Raw genomic sequence first — 20108 nt, 5'->3', positions numbered from 1 at the left:
GTGATGACAGCAATGCCAACTGCCAAACTACGAGATAGGAGTAGGATAAAAGCTCATCTATGAAGTAACATTCTCCCACAGGTGAAGAGTCAAACACGCTGATCCAAGTGTGCAGAGCCCGCGGTCTGGACAGGAAGATGTTCCTGGCAGATTCCCTGTCATTCCGGTTATCTGTGTGGGGCCGCAGTGTGGAGCGCAGCGCAGAGGGAGCATGTGACATCACCAGGGAGACAGGGACCACAACGCATTTCAGAGCATGCACGAAGCTCGTACTGAGCATGCACGCTCCTTTATTAAATGGCACTTGGTACAGGAGCACGCATGCTTTGAAACGCGATGTGATCTCTGTCCCCCGGTGATGTCACATGCTCCCTCCGTGCTGCGTTCCACACTGAAGCCCAACACAGATACCCGGAACAACAAGAAATCTGTCGGCAACATCTTCCTATCCTGACTGTGGGCTCTGCTCAATTGGATCGGCGTATAAGACTCCTCACCTGTGGGAGAACATTTACTTCACAGATGAGCCTTTATCCTACTCCTATCTCGTGAGTTGGCAATTGTCATTGCTGTCATCCCCCTGTAATAAAGTATTACACTTAGAGGGGCTTTTCTGTTTTCCGTATACTGAACATACTTTGGGGTTAATTTACTAAAGGCAAATAGACTGTGTATTTTGTGAAGTGCAGTTGCACTCTGCAAGTGCAATTGCTTCAGAGCTTAGTAGATGAGGTAAAGCTTCCCTTTGCAAAGAATACCCAATCATGATGGAAGTCAGCAGAGCTTCTGCTCATTTACTAACATATGGAGCAACTGCTCTTGCAGTGTGCAACTGCACTTTACAAATTGCAAAGTCTATTTGCCTTTAGTAAATTATCCCCATTGTTTTAGACATCTTTTAAAGGCAAACCCTAAATTCAAATGGTTTAGATAATATTTATTGTTATTATTATTTAAGGAAAAGTGCATACACCTAAAAAAAAAAAACAATTAGGGTGTTAATGACTTTTGTGGTCTTGCCTCTTTTTTAGCACAAGCACAGCTTTATGAGTTATAATCGTTGTGGCCATGTTTTGTCTAATTCTTAGCCTGACATGGTGAGTTGTGAACACAGTGGGAAGAAGACTATGTCACCTAGAGATTTACCATGCACTGTTTCAAACTCTCTCTTCCAGTTAATGTTTTATATTGCCTTTGTGAGTAGGTAGTATCACCTTTTTTCTATTATACTTAGTCAAACTATATTGTGTCCTATAAACACTCCTTAATTGACTCGATAAAATAATACATAGCCTTCAAATGGTGGTAGTTCTAGATGGAATGAAATGTGTTTGGAAATATTTAAGGTAATAACTAGTTTACAATTCACTGCCAAAAAATGGTTTGCTTAATGATTTTGAATAACATAACATACAAACCAATAAAAGCCAATAAGTGAACAATAAAAACACAGAAGTCATACAGGAGTTTTATATTACTTTGCATCATAAAACAATCTTTATGCAGTTGAGAAATACAATGGGCAATTCTAAGGGGATTGAAGGCTTTAGATCTGTCTTTGTTGAAAGTGATAGTCTGATTAGACACCTAATAGAAAAGAGCACCAAAAATGCATTTATATTGAACAATCTAGTCTGCTTGTTAAAATCTCACAAACAACAGACTTGGTTTTATAGTATAATCTCCCACTACTAAGATATGGGTTTCTTATCTTCTTTTCTGTAAAAAAGATGTACACATCAGAATTCAATTTGGTAGCTGTTCAAGCGGTATGTTTAATCATGTGGCTAGGCCAAGGACTGAACACAACACCTTGGAGTCTGGCCAAAAGCTAGACTAGTTATTTTCTTGCACATTTTGATCCCTAAGCATAGAAAGCCTGGGAACCTGGCAAATTCACACAGGACTGATACAGCAGCTTTTACTCGGATGTATAATTATAATACCTTTGGGTTTGATTTTGCGCAACACTCTTTCGTTAATACGCACACAAATGAATCATTCTTGCATAACTGTGAAGCTAAAGGTGTTATATATACAGTGCATCTGGTTATGTGATATGATTGCAAAATACAATCAGCAGCTCACCTGCTATAAGGGAAGATGAGCAACATATTGGAGACAGGGAGTTACTTGGGCTTATTCAGCGCAAAGAGCAAGTATAATATGCAAGGCATGGTAACCCATAGAAAATTAATCAGAGATAATAGTAAGGCATGCCAAGAACTGTGGTGGAGAGGCTAAAAAGAGAGAAATTGCTCCCTTTGCATCATAACACCTAAGACTTTTGACTAGAAGAGTAGGAAAACTGTCATCCTAATTTGCTTTCAATTTATTTTTAGATATACAGACTCAGAGAGGGTGAACTGTAAGCACACAGTACATTATTTCACTGAAAACAATGCACAGACCATGCAAGAAAAGCAAAAATGTTTTTGGCTGTGGGCTGTCCTTGAAAGCCCTAGGCTTTAGCCTATGTTGGATATTTTGAAATCTAAATATCCCACATTTCTCCCCCCCCAAGAAGAAAGGAACATATATTTCTGAAACGCGTAGGGCTACTCGGTAAACACCCACAAGGATTTTTGTCTTTCACGTTACTTGGCAAACGTGGTGCTTCACCAAATCTGGGTCACAGGGTGCTCCATGTATAACCATATGATAAGTCATCATGTTATGGATTTTATGATGTGATGCTTTCTTGACCATGTGGTCAGTTTTTAGAACATTTAACAAAATTGGGTTAATTTTTAAACACTGTTTTACATTTCTAGTATCTTTCCCATTCTGCCTTTAAAGTCCCAATTGGGGTAACAATATTCTATATTTGAATGTACTTGGGATGTTGGCAGACTTCCCTTTGTGATAAAGACCAGTACCTGACTGGCCGATCCCCCCCCCCCTCCCCCTTAGATATTTAGAAATCTAGTCCTTGTTGCCTTGCTGTTGTTGACTTTAATAAATTCTAGGTTCCCTCTTGAGTAGCATTAAGAGTTGATACACTATTGCGACATACTCACCTGTGGACCTTGGTGAATTCCAGGTGTAAGAGGATCTCCTAGAACTCTCTTTTTTGCCCTCTCAACACTTTTACGCACAAATTCATCATAGATTGTCTCTTCCACAAATATCCTTGATCCAGCTATGCAACATTGTCCTTGATGATAGAATAGACCATGGTGGGCAATCTCTACAGCAGAGTCCACTGAAAAGGAAAAATATAACCCACATTATTGGAGGATTATCTGTTAATGGCAATTCATTGGATTGACCTAGATGTGTATATATATATATATATATATATATATATATATATATATATAAACATATATATCAACCTTATTTTACACAAAAACATCTACTTGCATACTTGCAGCACTAGATTATAGGCACAAAGTAAACAGTCAGACTAGCCTGTTCCATGCTGCAGCGCTTGGCCTTCTGGCCTGTATGAGACCATTGGCATGCAGCCAATTAGCTGCCACCTATGCCTTAGCCAACCTGTGACCATGCTCTCTCTGGTGCATGAGGAACTTTGGTGTTTGAGCAATGCATTCCAACACTAGCTTATGAGTCCCCCATGTTTCCTAATGACTCCATGACAGTATCTCCAGTGATCCTCTGTGAACCCCTGCATGTTCCTCAGTGTCTCCAGTGTTCCTGAATCCAGTGATCCTCTGTAACTCCTTAACTATTCCAGCCTGCTACCTACAACCAGTTCCTGTGTGAGTGTTCTGTGTATTCCAGCCAGAAACTTGGATACCAGGATTTGTATGATCCTTTATACACTCCAGCCTCCAACCAGTGAACCTCTACATCTTACTTCCTTGTGCAATAAAGCCAATATCCAGTGTTCCTTCACCTCTATATTCCAGCAAGCATCCTGCATTTTAATACTTCTGTGATTCCCTGTGCGTTCCAGCTGGCAACTTTTACCAGCACTGTGTGATTATCTAAGCATTCCAGCTTGCATCCAATCTCTCTACACTAGTGTGTCTCCTGTACTCTACAGACATTTTCTGTACCCAGTATCCCAGTGCTACAATAGACTTGTTACTATTATTACTTATAACAAGCCTAGCACGCCAGTGCTGCAAGAAACTCATCCTGGTATATATGTATTCAGTCTCACATAGCTGCCTGCTTGGGTAAGTCAGAGGAATCATCTGAGAGTCATCAGTAGCAAAGCCCAACACTTATTGCAGGGTGCTCTGGTGAAGACCAGACAGCTCCTTATACCATGTACCTTAGCCTTTCTAAGAGCTCTTGCCTTTACTGAAGGATCTGGCATTCTGACCCCCATTCCCTTCAGTGCCATCATGTATCCAGTCACTGCAGTGTCTTTTGCCTCTCTGTTACTCTGCACAGCTGTCTGTGTCTTGTCTGTGGCCTACACAACCACCTACCAACTATTCCAAGTTGTTACTACCAAGTCTTGATTAGCCAGGCTGTCCATAGTGGGAACAGATTTCCCATTCGCGACATCATCTGTATGATTCTACTGATAACATTCTGTACCAAGAAACTATATATAATCTGGAAGACCTAGCATTGTTCATGCACATACGTGGCTAAATGTAACAGAGCTAAATATTCAATGCGATTGCTTTGCTGTGAGTTCTAATACTTGACATCTGGAAAATGTCAGGACACAAGAATCATCCTTGCTGCATAAAAGTTCAACATTTGCCAGGAATAACTACAATGACTCCACCGTGTCTTTAACCAACAAGTACCAACATAATATTATACATATTAACCTGTTATGGTGCCACCCAGTGTTTACGACAGTATATTACATCTCCCTGAAGTATGGTTTAAAAAAAACAAACACACACACTCATCTCTATGCTGCAGCACCAGTGTGATGCTGCACCTGTCCTACGTCAGCTCTAAGCCTGAGAACTGAGTGATCACATGACTGCTGATTGCTCAGTTCTTGGAGAGAGAGGAGAGCAGTGACTGTAAAGCTGGCCATACATTATACAATTTTCTTATAATTTATGTACAATATTCTTTAGATTTACCTTTAACTATGTAGTGCAAGGGCCTGCATGATTGAATGCAAATTTAAAGCGTTTTTTAGGTTTAACCTCATAGTATATGATTTTAGGTAAATTTAAAGGAAAATTGTACAAGAAAAGAAAATTGTAAAATGTATGGGCTCTGCTCACTGGAGCATCAGGCTGGGGCAGGCACAACTGCTGAGAGGTGGAAACATCTGTCAATCAGGCAGCTGTGTGGATATCAACAATATTGACAAGACCCTTCCAGAGCCTGGAGCTAATAGCGGGCAATATCCTGCTATCAGGTGATTCTAGGTCACAGGGAAGGAAAAAGCAGTGCATTTATGTGACCCACAGGAGAAGTATGGCCAAAAAAGCTTTGGTCATAGATCACTTTTGATAAGGTTGATGTAAAACAAATATGTCAAATGTACATAGCATATTATAAAATAACCAATAACCACATTCAGCTATCCATAGTGCATGTTTATACTTACAGTATTTACTCACATACTGTATATTATATACATCATTATATTATAAATTATTGTACTTTATGCTCATGTTTATGCATATATATGAAGATGTTGTAGTAGATTGACTATGTACTGTAGCTAGATTCAATACTTTTTGCTGTTTACTGTCCCCATAGTATTGGTTCTTGAACCAGTTTTTGCTTTGACTGTGTTTAGTTGCCTGACTGGGATGTTGGGTGCTTAGCCTACTTTATGTACTATAAATGATTCAGCCATGAGTTTTTTTTTGCCCCTGAGATGTAAAATGGTTTTCTATTATATCAATTGCTTTCTGTAAGTTTATTAAATATAATGAATTGTTTCACCAAGTAAATGCATAGTCTTTGGCTGATAGTTTTATGCCTTGCTAATCTAATTAATAATTAGGATCTGCAAAGTGCAGCCAAGCACAGTAAGGAGCTTTACACTCATCATTTTGAACAGTCAAAAAGATAGGACATGATTGCTGGTTGGTTGCCATGTCTTTTTTACTTTTCACATTGCTATCTGCCTGGTTGGTTGCCATGCCTTTTACACTTTTCACATTGCTATCTGCCTTATCATTAATGGCTGATCAAGAAGTATATCAAATTGCAAATGTTTGTAAGGCTGTTTTAAATTAACCAGGTAAGTTAGGTAATAGTTAAGACAATAGAGTGTTACTAACAATCTGCATCAGCAAATATGATTACTGGACTTTTTCCTCCGAGCTCCAGTGTAACTCTTTTCAGATTGCTTTTTCCAGCTGCTTCTTTTATGAGCTTTCCAACCTTAAACAAAAAGAATGGTTACTAAACATTTTAACCCAGATATTAAAATATAGACACAATTTTCTCATTGTTCTACCCTTATTAAAAATAGACTGGCCAAGATAATTTTCAAGCTATAACAAATCATGAGTAATATGTTATCTCTATACTATTCATTTACCTTCTCAGATTATAGTGGTCACTAAACAGACTCTTAAAACAGTATAGTTAGAGGGAAACTAAGCTCAAGCTATGAAAGGTCATACTGTATATGATGTAGGCTGACCATATCAGTAGGACTGTTGGTTCCCTGGAAAGTACTCCCTGAAACATTTTCTTAAGGCCCCTTTCACACTAGTGTGACTTGTCCCGCAATTTTGGACCGCAAAATCGCATGACAAGTCGTTTTCCATTATTTTCAATGAGCCCCATTCATATCAGTGCGTTTTAAAGTCGCACCGACTTCAAAGTAGTTCCTGCACTACTTTGGCACGATTTTAATGTGTTTTGAGGTATATAGCCCTGAGCCATTGCTCAAAATCGCGTCAAACTCGCGGAAAAGTCACGGCAAAATCGCATCAAAATCGCACCGCAATTCACTGCAAAATCGCGTCGCATAAGTGTGAAAAGGGCCTAAAACCTGATGATCCTGCCAGCAAAACAATTGGATAGGTTATTTCTTTTGATAAGATGACAACACTCTTCCTTCTGTAGTGAAATTACTGCAGTGTTATCACCCTTGATGCTGCTGTAGCTGCTTAGAAATTATGCTAACCTCCTCCCACAGCCCTTTAGAGCTGCAGAAACTTAAGAAAACTATGTAAAAGCCTTGTTCAGACCCTCCCACTGTCTATAAAAGTCCAGGAGAAATTCAGTTTTCCCCCTGCATTTATCATTACAAAAAGAGGTTAGCCATATTTCTTTTAAGACATTTAACATGTCAAGATGCTTTGAAAATGCCTGTTTAATCACTCTGAGAGAAAAAAAAATGGATTTTAGATTTTAAGTAATAATTCTCTGCTATTCTGGCAATTTCGTTTCATTAAACAAATTAACGTTAAAAGATGGCATGAAATATCTATTTAATTAAACAGCCCCGTGAGCAGTTGGTCAACTGACTGCCATTGCTGGGAATTCAGCAGTAAATATTCAGTGGTTCATTCCTTTAAAAAGGAAATGTGTCAGTTGGTAATATGGCAGTGCCAAATCTGACTTTATTTGGTGCATTATTTTTTATACTTGCTTCACTACTTAATAACTCACTGGCCAGTGACTTACTGGCCGTAATCAAGAATGTACAGTACTGTGCAAAAGTTTTAGGCAGGTGTGAAAGTGCTTTCAGAAATAGAATTGGTAATAGTTTATTTGTATCAATTAACACAATGGAAAGTAAACAAACAGAAGAATAATCCAAATCAAACCAATATCGGTTTAATATGGATTTTACTTTCTATTTTGTTAATTGATAAAAAAAACTATTAACACTTCTATTTCTGAAAGCATTCTTAACCACCTCAATACTGAGCACTTTCATTCCCTTCCTGCCCAGGACAATTTTCAGCTTTCCATGCTTTCACACCTTGAATGACCTCTAGGCTGTTTATTTTTTGCTAAAAAAACAAAAAAAGACCAAAAATTTTGAAAAAAAAAAATGTTTTTCTTAGTTTCTGTCAGAAATTTTTTTAAATAAGTAATTTTTCTCCTTCACTGATGTACGCTGATGAGTGATGAGGCTGCACTGATGGGCACTGATGAGGCAGCACTGATGAGCACTGATGAGGCAGCACTAAAGGGCACTGATGGGGTGGCACTGATGAGGAGGCACTAACATGCAGCACTGATGGGCACTGATATGTAGCACTGATGAGCACTGATAGACGATACTGATGGGCACTGATAGGTGGCACTAGTAGGCATCTCCTTGTTTACATGTGATCGGCTGTGATCAGACACAGCCAATCACATCGGTAAAGAGCCTCAGCCATGGCTCTTTACTGAGATTGGGGTCATGCCATGTCCAGGGAACACATCGCGGGCGCGCAATCATGGCGAGACTGGGCAACGTCATATGAAGCTGGCCCAGAACAAAGCTGCCCTGCTCTACTGTTATTTTGTTATATGGCGGGCAGGAGGCGTTTTTCACACCTGACTTAAACTTTTGCAAAGTACTGTACGTGTTACACATTATAAGCACATGGATGGTTCAGATCAATGACTTACCAAGTATTGAAGGAAGAACATGGTAGTGCTAGAACTTGGTACTACACCAAGGGCCGATCCTGGGCGGGTGCACGTCCAGGCATGCCCAAGCACGGCGAGTTGAGGCAGAGGGGATTGCCAAAGCCCGTGGCATACCCCCCCTTAGGGGGGGCAGTTCACCCCAGGTGCCACACATTGGGGGGGGGGGGATGTCCAGGCCGGTGTCACCCACTGTGCAAGCTTTAATTTGAATTGCCAGGTGCCTGCAGACAGTCACACAAAGTCTAGCCTCTTAGATCGGCTCCTTTGATAAACAGCACACTGGTCCAATGTCGGGACGTGTGACATCTATCATAGGAGCCGATCCAGTAGGCAGGACTTTGTGTGAATGTGAGCGTGGGGAACACCGGGCGATTTAAATCAAAGCTGTCACAGCAGGCGATCCCCTCTCTGTGTGATGATCCGGCCAGCTCTCATCTTCCTCTCCACTCTATGATCCCCTGCACTGGTCAGGCTGCGCTGATGGGCACTGGTGAGGCTGTATTGATGAGCACTGGTCAGGCTGCGCTGATGGGCACTGGTGAGGCTGTATTGATGAGCACTGGTCAGGCTGCGCTGATGGGTACTGGTCAGGCTGTGCTAATGGCCATTGGCAGGCTGCATTGATGGGCACTGGTGAGGCTGCATTGAAGGGCACTCATCAGGCTTCATTGATGGGCACTGATGAGGTTGCATTGATGGGAACTGATAAGGCTGTGCTGATGGACACTAGTGAGGCTGCTCTGATGGGCACTATTGAGGCTGTGCTCATGGGCACTGGTGAGGCTGCATTGATGGGCACTGGTGAGGCTGTGCTGGTGGGCACTGATCAGGGTGCATTGATTGACACTGGTGAGGCTGCATTTATGGGCACTATTGTGGCTTTTCTGATGAGCACTAATGAGGCTGTGCTGATGGGCACTGGTGAGTCTATGCTGATGGGCTCTCGTGAGGCTGCACTGATGGGCCCTGGTGAGGCTGCATTGATGGGCACTGGTCAGGCTGCGCTGATGGACACTGGTGAGGCTGCATTGATGAGCATTCATGGGCACTAGTGAAGCTGCATTGATGGGCACTGTTGAGGCTGCATTGATGAACACTAATGAGGCTGCACTGATAGGCACTAGTGAGGCTGCATTGATGGGCACTGCTCAGGCTACATTGATGGGCACTGGTGAGGCTGCACTGATTAAGCTGCATTGATGGACACTGGTGAGGCTGCGCTGATGGGCACTGGTGAGGCTGCTCTGATGGGCACTGGGGAGGCTGCGCTGATGGGCACTGGGGAGGCTGCATTGATGGGCACTGCTCAGGCTGCATTGATGGGCACTGGTGAGGCTGCATTGATGGGCACTGGCGAGGCTGCATTGATGGACATTGATGGGCATTGGTCAGGCTGTGCTGATGGGCACTGGTGAGGGTGCATTGATGGGCATTGATGGAAACTGGTCAGGCTGCATTGATTGGCACTGGTGAGGCTGCATTGATGGGCACTGGCGAGGCTGCATTGATGGACATTGATGGGCATTGGTCAGGCTGTGCTGATGGGCACTGGTGAGGGTGCATTGATGGGCATTGATGGAAACTGGTCAGGCTGCATTGATTGGCACTGGTGAGGCTGCATTGATTGGGACTGGTGGGGCTGTACTCATGGGCACTGGTGAGGCTGCATTGATGAGCACTGATGAGGCTTTGCTGATTGGCACTGATGAGGCTGTGCTGATGGGCACTGGTGAGGCTGCATTGAGGGACACTGATGAGCACTGGTTAGGCTGTGCTGATGGGCACTAGTGAGGCTGCATTTATGGGCACTGGTGAGGCTAAATTTATCGGCACTGGTGAGGCTGCTTTGATGGGCACTGGTGAGGCTGCTTTGACGGGCACTGATGAGGCTGTGCTGATTGGCACTGGTGACGCTGCATTGTTGGGTACTGGTGAGGCTGCACTGATGGGCACTGGTGAGGCTGCATTGATGGGCACTTCTTGAGGCTGCATTAATGGGCACTGGTCAGGCTGCACTGATGGGCAAGTTATGAGACTGCAGTCATTGCCATAGAAACATTTTTAATGGGCAGGAATTAGTAAGGTGACCACGACCATGTGAGGCACCAGAAATATTTCTGTACCCAGGCGTCTGTGACCCTAGGATCGGTCTTGACTACACCACCCACCCCCATAGCCACAGGGCCGGTTTTAGACAAAGTGTGGCCCTGGGCAAACCTAAAAGTGGGGCCCCAAATTTTTTTATATTCTACCAAAAATATAGGCGCCATATGCTGCGCGGCACCCAATTGCACCAACCGGCAAGGGAAAGGGAAGAGAGGGGCCGTGTCCTTCCACAGGTGCGCTAGGAATCTGTAAGATCGGTGCTATGGGCTCCTGACAGTGACAGGGCCCCTTTGTAAAATGGAGCCCGCCAGGGGCGGACTGAGAACACTCAGGGCCCCCGGGCAAAATAAATCAAGGGCCCCCTTCCAGACCCCACCCATGTCCCGCCTCCAGTTACACCCTTGCCCCGCCTCCAGACACACCCACATCCCGCCTCCAGACACCCTACACAATCTTTAGACACAAGGAACAAAAGTGCAATAATTTATAAACAAGTGCAATATAAATAATTCACAAACCAAGACCAGTGCATTACAAAAATCATACATAGACAAAACCAGAGCATTACAATAGTAAATTGCCAGGTCTAGGTGGGGTAGGGTTGCTACCTCACCCCTTTAATCCAGAACACATACGAATTACCAGTGGCGGCTGGTGCTCAAAATTTTTGGGGGGCGCAAACAGAAAAATGTAATAGGCATTGCTTTGCGGCAAAAAAACGCTGTAAAAAATTGCGTGACTTAACAAACAATCATTAGGTTGGTTCAAGATTGACCAGCGTGTCCCCATTCACTGCACAGTGACCAGCATGTCCCCCATCAATGCACAGTGTCCACAATGCACAGTGACCAGCATGTCCCCCATCAATGCACAGTGACCAGCATGTCCCCCATCAATGCAGAGTGTCCAGCATGTCCCCCATCAATGCACAGTGTCCACAATGCACAGTGACCAGCATGTCCCCCATCAATGCACAGTGACCAGCATGTCCCCCATCAATGCACAGTGACCAGCATGTCCCCCATCAATGCAGAGTGTCCAGCATGTCCCCATTCAATGCACAGTGTCCAGCATGTCCCCCATCAATGCACAGCGTCCAGCATGTTCCCCATCAATGCACAGTGTCCACAATGCACAGTGACCAGCATGTCCCCCACCAATGCACAGTGACCAGCATGTCCCCATTCAATGCACAGTGACCAGCATGTCCCCCATCAATGCAGAGTGTCCAGCATGTCCCCATTCAATGCAGAGTGTCCAGCATGTCCCCATTCAATGCACAGTGTCCAGCATGTCCCCATTCAATGCACAGTGTCCAGCATGTCCCCCATCAATGCACAGCGTCCAGCATGTTCCCCATCAATGCACAGTGTCCACAATGCACAGTGACCAGCATGTCCCCCATCAATGCACAGTGTCCACAATGCACAGTGACCAGCATGTCCCCCATCAATGCACAGTGTCCACAATGCACAGGGACCAGCATGTCCCCCATCAATGCACAGTGTCCACAATGCACAGTGACCAGCATGTCCCCCATCAATGCACAGTGTCCAGCATGTCCCCCATCAATGCACAGTGACCAGCATGTCCCCCATCAATGCACAGTGTCCAGCATGTCCCCATTCAATGCACAGTGTCCAGCATGTCCCCCATCAATGCACAGTGTCCAGCATGTCCCCATTCAATGCACAGTGTCCAGCGTGTCCCCCATCAATGCACAGTGTCCAGCGTGTCCCCCATCAATGCACAGTGTCCAGCATGTCCCCCACCAATGCACAGTGACCAGCATGTCCCCATTCAATGCACAGTGACCAGCATGTCCCCTACCAATGCACAGTGACCAGCATGTCCCCCACCAATGCACAGTGACCAGCATGTCCCCATTCAATGCACAGTGACCAGCATGTCCCCCACCAATGCACAGTGACCAGCATGTCCCCCATCAATGCACAGTGACCAGCATGTCCCCCATCGATGCACAGTGTCCAGCATGTCCCCCATCAATGCACAGTGATCAGCATGTCCCCCACCGATGCACAGTGTCCAGCATGCCCCCCATCGATGCACAGTGACCAGCATGTCCCCCATCAATGCACAGTGACCAGCATGTCCCCCACCGATGCACAGTGTCCAGCATGCCCCCCATCGATGCACAGTGTCCAGCATGTCCCCCATCAATGCACAGTGTGCAGCATGTCCCCCATCAATGCACAGTGACCAGCATGTTCCCATTCAATGCACAGTGACCAGCATGTCCCCCATCAATGCACAGTGACCAGCATGTCCCCCACCAATGCACAGTGACCAGCATGTCCCCCACCGATGCACAGTGTCCAGCATGCCCCCCATCGATGCACAGTGACCAGCATGTCCCTCATCAATGCACAGTGACCAGCATGTTCCCATTCAATGCACAGTGACCAGCATGTCCCTCATCAATGCACAGTGACCAGCATGTTCCCATTCAATGCACAGTGACCAGCATAGCATGTCCCCCATCAATGCACAGTGACCTGACCAGCATAGCATGCCCCCCATCAATGCACAGTGACCTGACCAGCATAGCATGCCCCCCATCAATGCACAGTGACCTGACCAGCATAGCATGCCCCCCATCAATGCACAGTGACCTGACCAGCATGTCCCCCATCAATGCACAGTGACCTGACCAGCATAGCATGCCCCCCATCAATGCACAGTGACCTGACCAGCATGTTCCCATTCAATGCACAGTGACCTGACCAGCATGTCCCCATTCAATGCACAGTGACCTGACCAGCATGTCCCGACTCCCTGGTGACCATGCTGCTCGGGAGTCGACTTCTTCCTCCTCCATGGCGTCGCGACTCGGTCGGACCGGTGTCCTTCGACCGGACACTGGACTATTCTTCCTCCATGCGCGCCGCCCACTGCCTCTTCTCTGACGGCGGGCGGGAAGGTGACGTCGGGACCGGGGGGGGGATAGGTAGTAGTGAATGATCAGGTCTGAAGGGGATCGCATATTGGGATGGGGGGGAATCACAGTGTTGTGCTGAATTTGGGGGAGATCATATATTGGTGGGGGGCAGTGCTGAATCATCAGCCCCGAGTGTCAGTGGTGAATTGTGTGTTGGGGAATGAGAGCAGTATTGAATTTGGGGGAGATCACATTTTGTAGGGTGTAAGGGGGGGGGGGTGGCACAGCAGTAGTGAATTTGGTGGGGATCACATATTAGGGTGGGGGGTGTCAGTGGTGAATTGTGAGGTTTTGGGGGGGCTACACCACCATTGTATCATACCCCCCCGCACACAATTCACCGCTGATCTCCTCACCAAATTCACCACTGCTTGTCATTCCCTCCGAATGACAAAGCAGTGGTGAATTTGGTGAGGAGATCAGCGGTGAATTGTGTGTGGGGGGTTATGATACAATAGTGGTGATCGGTGAATTTGGTGGGGAGATCACATGTTGGGGTGGGGGGGGGGTGTCAGTGGTGAAATGTGTGGGGTATGACACAGCAGTGCTGAATTTGTTGGGGAGATTACATATTGGTGGGGGTGTCAGTGGTGGTAAGGGGGGGGGGGGAATGACACAGCAGTGGTGAATTTTGTGGGGAAATCACATATTGGTAGGGGGTTTGTGCCACAGACCCCTACCAATATGTGATTTCCCCACAAAATTCACCACTGCTGTGTCATCCCCCCCCCCCCCCTTACCACCACTGACACCCCCACCAATATGTGATCTCCCCACCAAATTCAGCACTGCTGTGTCACGCCCCCACCCCTGACACCACACAATTCACCACAGAGTCTGAGTCTAAAAAAAGTCACAGAGTCTAAAAAAAAAAAGCAATTCCAGAGAGAGAGAGGTTGGAATTGCTTTGACAAAATGTGTTTGCCACCATATTAAGGGCTGCTTCCAAAGCCTATAAATGTAGCACACTGACCTGACACCCCCCTCCCCCCTCCCCCTGCTATTACTGTGCTTCCGAACTTACACAGATAAGCACAGTAGCAGGCAGCAGAGCAGCAGACTCTCCATTCTTCTGCACGAACTTCACAGATAAGCACAGTAGCAGCAGAGGCAGAGCAAACTGTAAATCTCCACATACCTGTCACAACCCGTGGGTGGCTGCAGGCTGGGCTGGCTGAGAGATGTCTTCCGCTCTCTTCTCTCTCTGCACTCTGGCTGCCCCCCGCAGCGGGAACGTGTGGCCCCGCCCCTCAGCTAAGCAAGAGTGTATATGCACCTCCAGGGACAGACTGCTGTGGGGCCCCCCTCCCCCCTCAACCACGGGGCCTCGGGCAGTGCCGCCCGACTGCTCGAATGATCAGTCTGCCCCTCGCCCGCCGGCACATAGTGTCACGCTGCCTCTGCTCCGCTGACAGGGGGCGGCTGGGGGCCCCTGGACACTCGGGGCCCTGGGCAGTTGCCCAGTTTGCCCCCCCTAACGCCGGCCCTGCATAGCCACTTCTCTAAGTCTCTTGGACAGTTGTGATTATAGGTGAGGACCCCCTCCCAAAACTGCCCACAAACCAGAGTGTGAGGAAGAAAAAAAGAGTTGCTGGGAAAGCAAGGGATAAAGGTAAGTAAAAGTCTTGTTACTGGTATCCCAGGCATAAACAAGCATTAAACCCTTGCTGTGTGGAGAGTCCCACTGAAAGGGAGAATTTTTCCACAGGGATACTTTTTCCTAGAGTTTATCTTTAACATACAAGCTATTATAATACACTTAGTTTGATAGACAAGAGTACCCTTTGACCATGTTAGATGCAAATCTGCTATTCAGTATGTTGAGAATCATTATAGGAGAAATGTAACAAAAGACAAGTACCTCTGTTGAACCAGTGAAAGCAACTTTATTTACATCCATGTGATTTGATATGGCTGCTCCTGCAGTGGGTCCATATCCAGGCACGATATTCACTACACCTGGAGGAAATCCAGCCTGAGGGGATACAAATATACATCAAATCAATGTTTCTGGTTTGTTAAGTTGTAGTGCTGTTTATTTGATTATAACATGTATACAATTTAAAAAAAAAAAAAAAAAAACTGTTGCATTTTAACCAGTTAAAGCAAATCAGTGATAAGAGAAATAAAGTGGCTTTAGTGCTTTCTGCATACTAGTTTCAATTGACATGAAGAAAAAAGAGTGCAGCGTTTAGATAATTATACCTATACAGCAACACTAAAAATGATATCATAAAGTGATGTAAATAAATAACAAAAAAAAATGTTCATATATAAGTGTGAATCTTGACTAGTGATAGTTTATAGTGATCTATAAGTCTCTCTGGACGGCTCCAATAAAGTGCTTCAATGTATCCCACCACTAATCCAATGTACTCACCAGAAAGTGTTCCTGCACAAGTCATAGGCAGCAAACTGGGCTCAAATGTTTTATCAAGGTTTAACGATGTAACCCTTGGGACAGACTCCCAGGAGTGTTTGCCTTCTGGAGATGGCAACCGCCAGGTCAATAGCCTTTGAGAACAGCAGATGGATGGCAGGACTTTGTGGAATGGATGCTCACCAAAAGGCAAATTAATTGATAATAGCGTAGTATTTCAAACAAAGGGAATATTTGTGTGCTTAAAAGAAATATGAAAGGTGAAACACCACTGTGTGCTCAACCATAAGGGTAAGCACTAAAACATAGCAGTCCACACTTAAAGGACAATTTCCTATTAAGGTAATATCCAGTGAACAAATCAATTGTTGTAGAAAGGTGAACTTATCTATTAAAGATCTTGATGTATGAGACTAGCCATAATGCAAAAGTCCAGGGCATCCACTCCCTTGCACAATTGGCAGGTCCCAGCTGTCATTTTCACAGGCAGCTTCTTCTCTGTATAAATGAAGCCTGCAATGTGACCCAGTAGCTCAAAAAGTATAAGGGTAAATGGGCCAGTATAGCAGCCAGGCAATTAGCATTCTTAGAAGGATAACTCAATAATGGTAGCCTCCATGTTTCTCTCAAGACAGGAATCCTGGTTAACAGAGGCTAAATTGCACAGGAGGCTGAAAAAAATTACACTGACCATATGCAGGCTGTATAATAAAAACATCGCTGGAATAAATAGGTAGTTGCTTGTTTCCTTCATGGGAGGTTATGTCTGTTCATTGCCTTAAAGGCTGGTACACACCAGAATGCATGTTTGTGCAAAGAATACAGCACGTGTGACTTTTAAAATTGTGCCTCCGCCAAACCACATGGTACTGTGGTACCATGCATTTTGATGGCTGCAAATACACATGTTTGTTAGATGCATTTGAGGTGCCATTAACATTTATGGGCACCTGCGTGCATGTAACAAAGGATTTGGTGCGAACTGGCCCGAATGTAGGCCATGGTCTGCTTAATTCTGCCTTACTTTTCTGAAGAATGGTACATTCGCCCTTTAATTCTAAATTAATACATTTCAAAATGAATGCCTTAATAATAACCAAATACAATGCAATGGTACTATTGTAATATACTGTATATGTATGGAAGTAAACATTGTTTTTAAACCAAAGAAAAGATCTACCAATGTAAAATATTTGCTATCACACAAACACTCACCTCTTTTATAAGTGATCCCATGTACAGAGCTGTCAGTGGTGTTTGCTCTGCTGGCTTGATGACAACGGTATTGCCACAGCAGAGTGCAGGTGCGATTTTCCAGGCAAACATTACAAGTGGAAAATTCCACTACAAACAAAACAATAAACAATTATTAATACTGCCAGTATTTCAACTACTAATATAACTCATCATGTTACACCTATTTTCGATTTATTCTCGCTGATAAAGCATTAGAGCAGAAAACAGCAATAATCTTTTATCTTCTTAGATGTAGGACTAGAGTACCGTAGATCAGACATAGAGAATAATGATGGCGTCTTTCTTAACCTTATAATATGTTGCAGAGGAAGCCATCATTGTTTGCCCTGGAGTAAGCCAACCACTTATGGGCTCCAGTGGGCTCCAGTGAAACTGTATTCCTAAAGTACACATAGCCTCTGACCTTCCATAGTGAATATTATAAATATTATAAATTAACATATAAATAAATATTGAGGAGGCCACAATAGTGATATTTGCACCATATAATATCTACGTGACAAAAACTAACTATAGCTTGTGCCTGACAGAACAGTCAGTTGTAAAAAGGTACAGTATAATAGTCAAACAACTAAAAAAAATAGAATTTGTTCCCCATGGAACAGAACTTGTCCCTAATAAATTCTCCTTCAGCTCGCCCTAACTGACCTGGCAATAACAGGGGGAATGCATTCAATCATGAAATTATTACATCTGAACATTAGGCTACAGGAAATAATTTTCATACTCACAGGAATAATTTGACCACATACTCCAACTGGTTCATGTTTTGTGAAGGTAAAGTAGTCCCCATCTATAAATAAAAAATTCAACAGCTAAGTGCACAAACAAAGGAAGCATTTGGAAATATGGAACAGACTGTCTGACTTTAAAGTGGAGTTTCACCCAAAAGTTAAAATTCCACTTTAAGGACTCCTCACCCCCTTACATGCCACATTTGGCATATCATTTTTTTTGGGGGGGAGCAGGTACCTAGTTTTGACTGGTACCCAGCTCTCCAGCTGAAGTTTTCCTCCCTCCTTGCCTCCCTGCAATCTTCTGGGACACGTCACAGGTCCTAGAAGATTGCCAGGCCATTGAGGAGGTGCAGCGCGACTGTGAAGCCGCAAGTTGTCACAGCCGGGTGCCCACACTTGTGAGGCCGGGGAGTGGTGAGGGAGAGAACTGAGGGTTCGGGCGGCTGCATCGCTGGATCATGGGACAGGTGACTGTGTGTTTATTAAAAGTCAGCAGCTACACTTTTTGTAGCTGCTGACTTTTAATAAACACAGAAACGGCTGGAACTCCGCTTTGAGTAAATAGTTATCATACAGGACTTATATAGCGCCAACAGTTTGCACAGCACTTTACAACTTTGGGGTAGACAGTACTGTTACAATACAATTCTATACAGGAGGAATCAGAAGGCCCTGCTTGTTATAGGTAACAATATAAAAGGAAGGGTCAAGTGATATAAAAGGTAATAACTGTGGAGGATGAAGTTATGGAGAAAATAAAAGCACAGATGTTAGGTGGAGGCAGGATGGGCTTCTCTAAAGACAAAACTTTTTAGAGATCACCTAAAAGTGGACAGAGTAGGAGATAGTTGGACAATTTGGGGTAGGGTGTTTTGAGACCAGGTTAGTGATGTAGCTTGGGGCAGAGTTGTAGATGTTTTTGTAATTTGTTGTTAGTTTCCTGAAAATCTTTTTTGAGTGATTGGAAGCCAAAGGAGGGATTGGCAGAGAGGAGTAGCAGACACTGAACAGTTGGAAAGGTGGATGAGTCTGGCAACAGCATTTATGATGGACTGAAGGGGGGATAGCTTATGTAAAGATAAGCCAATGAGGAAGGAGTTACAGTATTTGAGACGCCAGATAACCAGGGAGTGAATTAGAAGTTTCATTGGTTAAGAAGGGGCGTATTTTGGAAATGCTGTGCAGGTTGAGGCTGCAAGATTTAGACAGTGATAAACAAAATGTACTGAGCCTTTTCAAGCTTTTATTGTTATATGTGTTGCTATTATAGAGATCCCCCCCCCCCCCACACTTATAACTAAAGAATTGTCTAGATATAAGCTTTAATAAATTAAATTTGGGCTACATAACAAAACAAAAAAAAACACTATGTTATGCTGATACAAGATTTAAAACTAGATGTGAAGATCACGGAGAAGCAAATACTGATTGAAATCCGACTGTAACAGGTCATCATAAATCATATATTTTGCTGGATCAGTCATATGACGAATACTCCATTTAAGGTACATATTCTATCTTAGGTTTGATCACTGCTGCTATACAGCTCTTTCCATTTAACAGCTGCTGTTAAGGTATGATTTATGCCCATGGCCTTGTACTTTGGTTCCCCCTGCTGTATAATATGGAACTTGATCAGTGTCGATTTAGCCCAATAGGGGTTAATCTGATAACTAATTCATTGTTTTGTTTTGTTGGCCAAGGTCATATTAGAAGGCTTGTAGGCCATTATTCCTAAAGCAACAAAACAGTAAGTTGTTTCCTGTCACAACAACACTTTATTGGGGCCTCTCACATGTTTTGTTCAACAGCAGAAGTGGCACAGAGAACGGTTCTGGTGCCTTAGGGTACACTCCACTCAGTGTTCCCACCTTGAAATGCATTAAACATTAGCATGGGCCTATCCAAAAAGCAGCTACCGCTTAACTCCAGCACAGTAAACTCCTCTCATGACACCACACCAGTTTCCCCAGTTTCCCATTACATAACCAGAACTTACAGAAGAGGAAAGCATCCTCCATCTGTTCTGACTGATACATCAGAATTGTGTACAGTACAATAAAACACTTAGAGTCAGTTCACACTGGGGCGACACGACTCTGTACTTCTTCGGGGGCGACTTGTGCATTCCCATGCACCACAACTTCGGAGCGACTTG

General features: G+C 44.3%; 1 protein-coding gene across 1 annotated transcript in view; it reads right to left on the bottom strand.

Moving 5' to 3' along the window:
- Positions 1-20108, bottom strand: part of ALDH1A1 (aldehyde dehydrogenase 1 family member A1) — a 105889-nt gene that overhangs the window by 32976 nt on the left and 52805 nt on the right. The window contains exons 5-9 of the mRNA XM_082244138.1: positions 17945-18006; positions 17172-17300; positions 15438-15551; positions 6189-6291; positions 3021-3205 (exon numbers count right to left, since the gene is read on the bottom strand). Coding sequence (XP_082100264.1) covers positions 3021-3205; positions 6189-6291; positions 15438-15551; positions 17172-17300; positions 17945-18006 — 593 coding nt within the window. The remainder of the gene's footprint in view (positions 1-3020; positions 3206-6188; positions 6292-15437; positions 15552-17171; positions 17301-17944; positions 18007-20108) is intronic.

This window comes from Pelophylax lessonae (genome assembly GCF_965119305.1).
Source record: "Pelophylax lessonae genome assembly, chromosome: 1".
Taxonomy (NCBI): Eukaryota; Metazoa; Chordata; class Amphibia; order Anura; family Ranidae; genus Pelophylax; species Pelophylax lessonae.
Note: the sequence above shows the minus strand (reverse complement) of the source record. Positions and strands in the feature narration are given on the sequence as shown.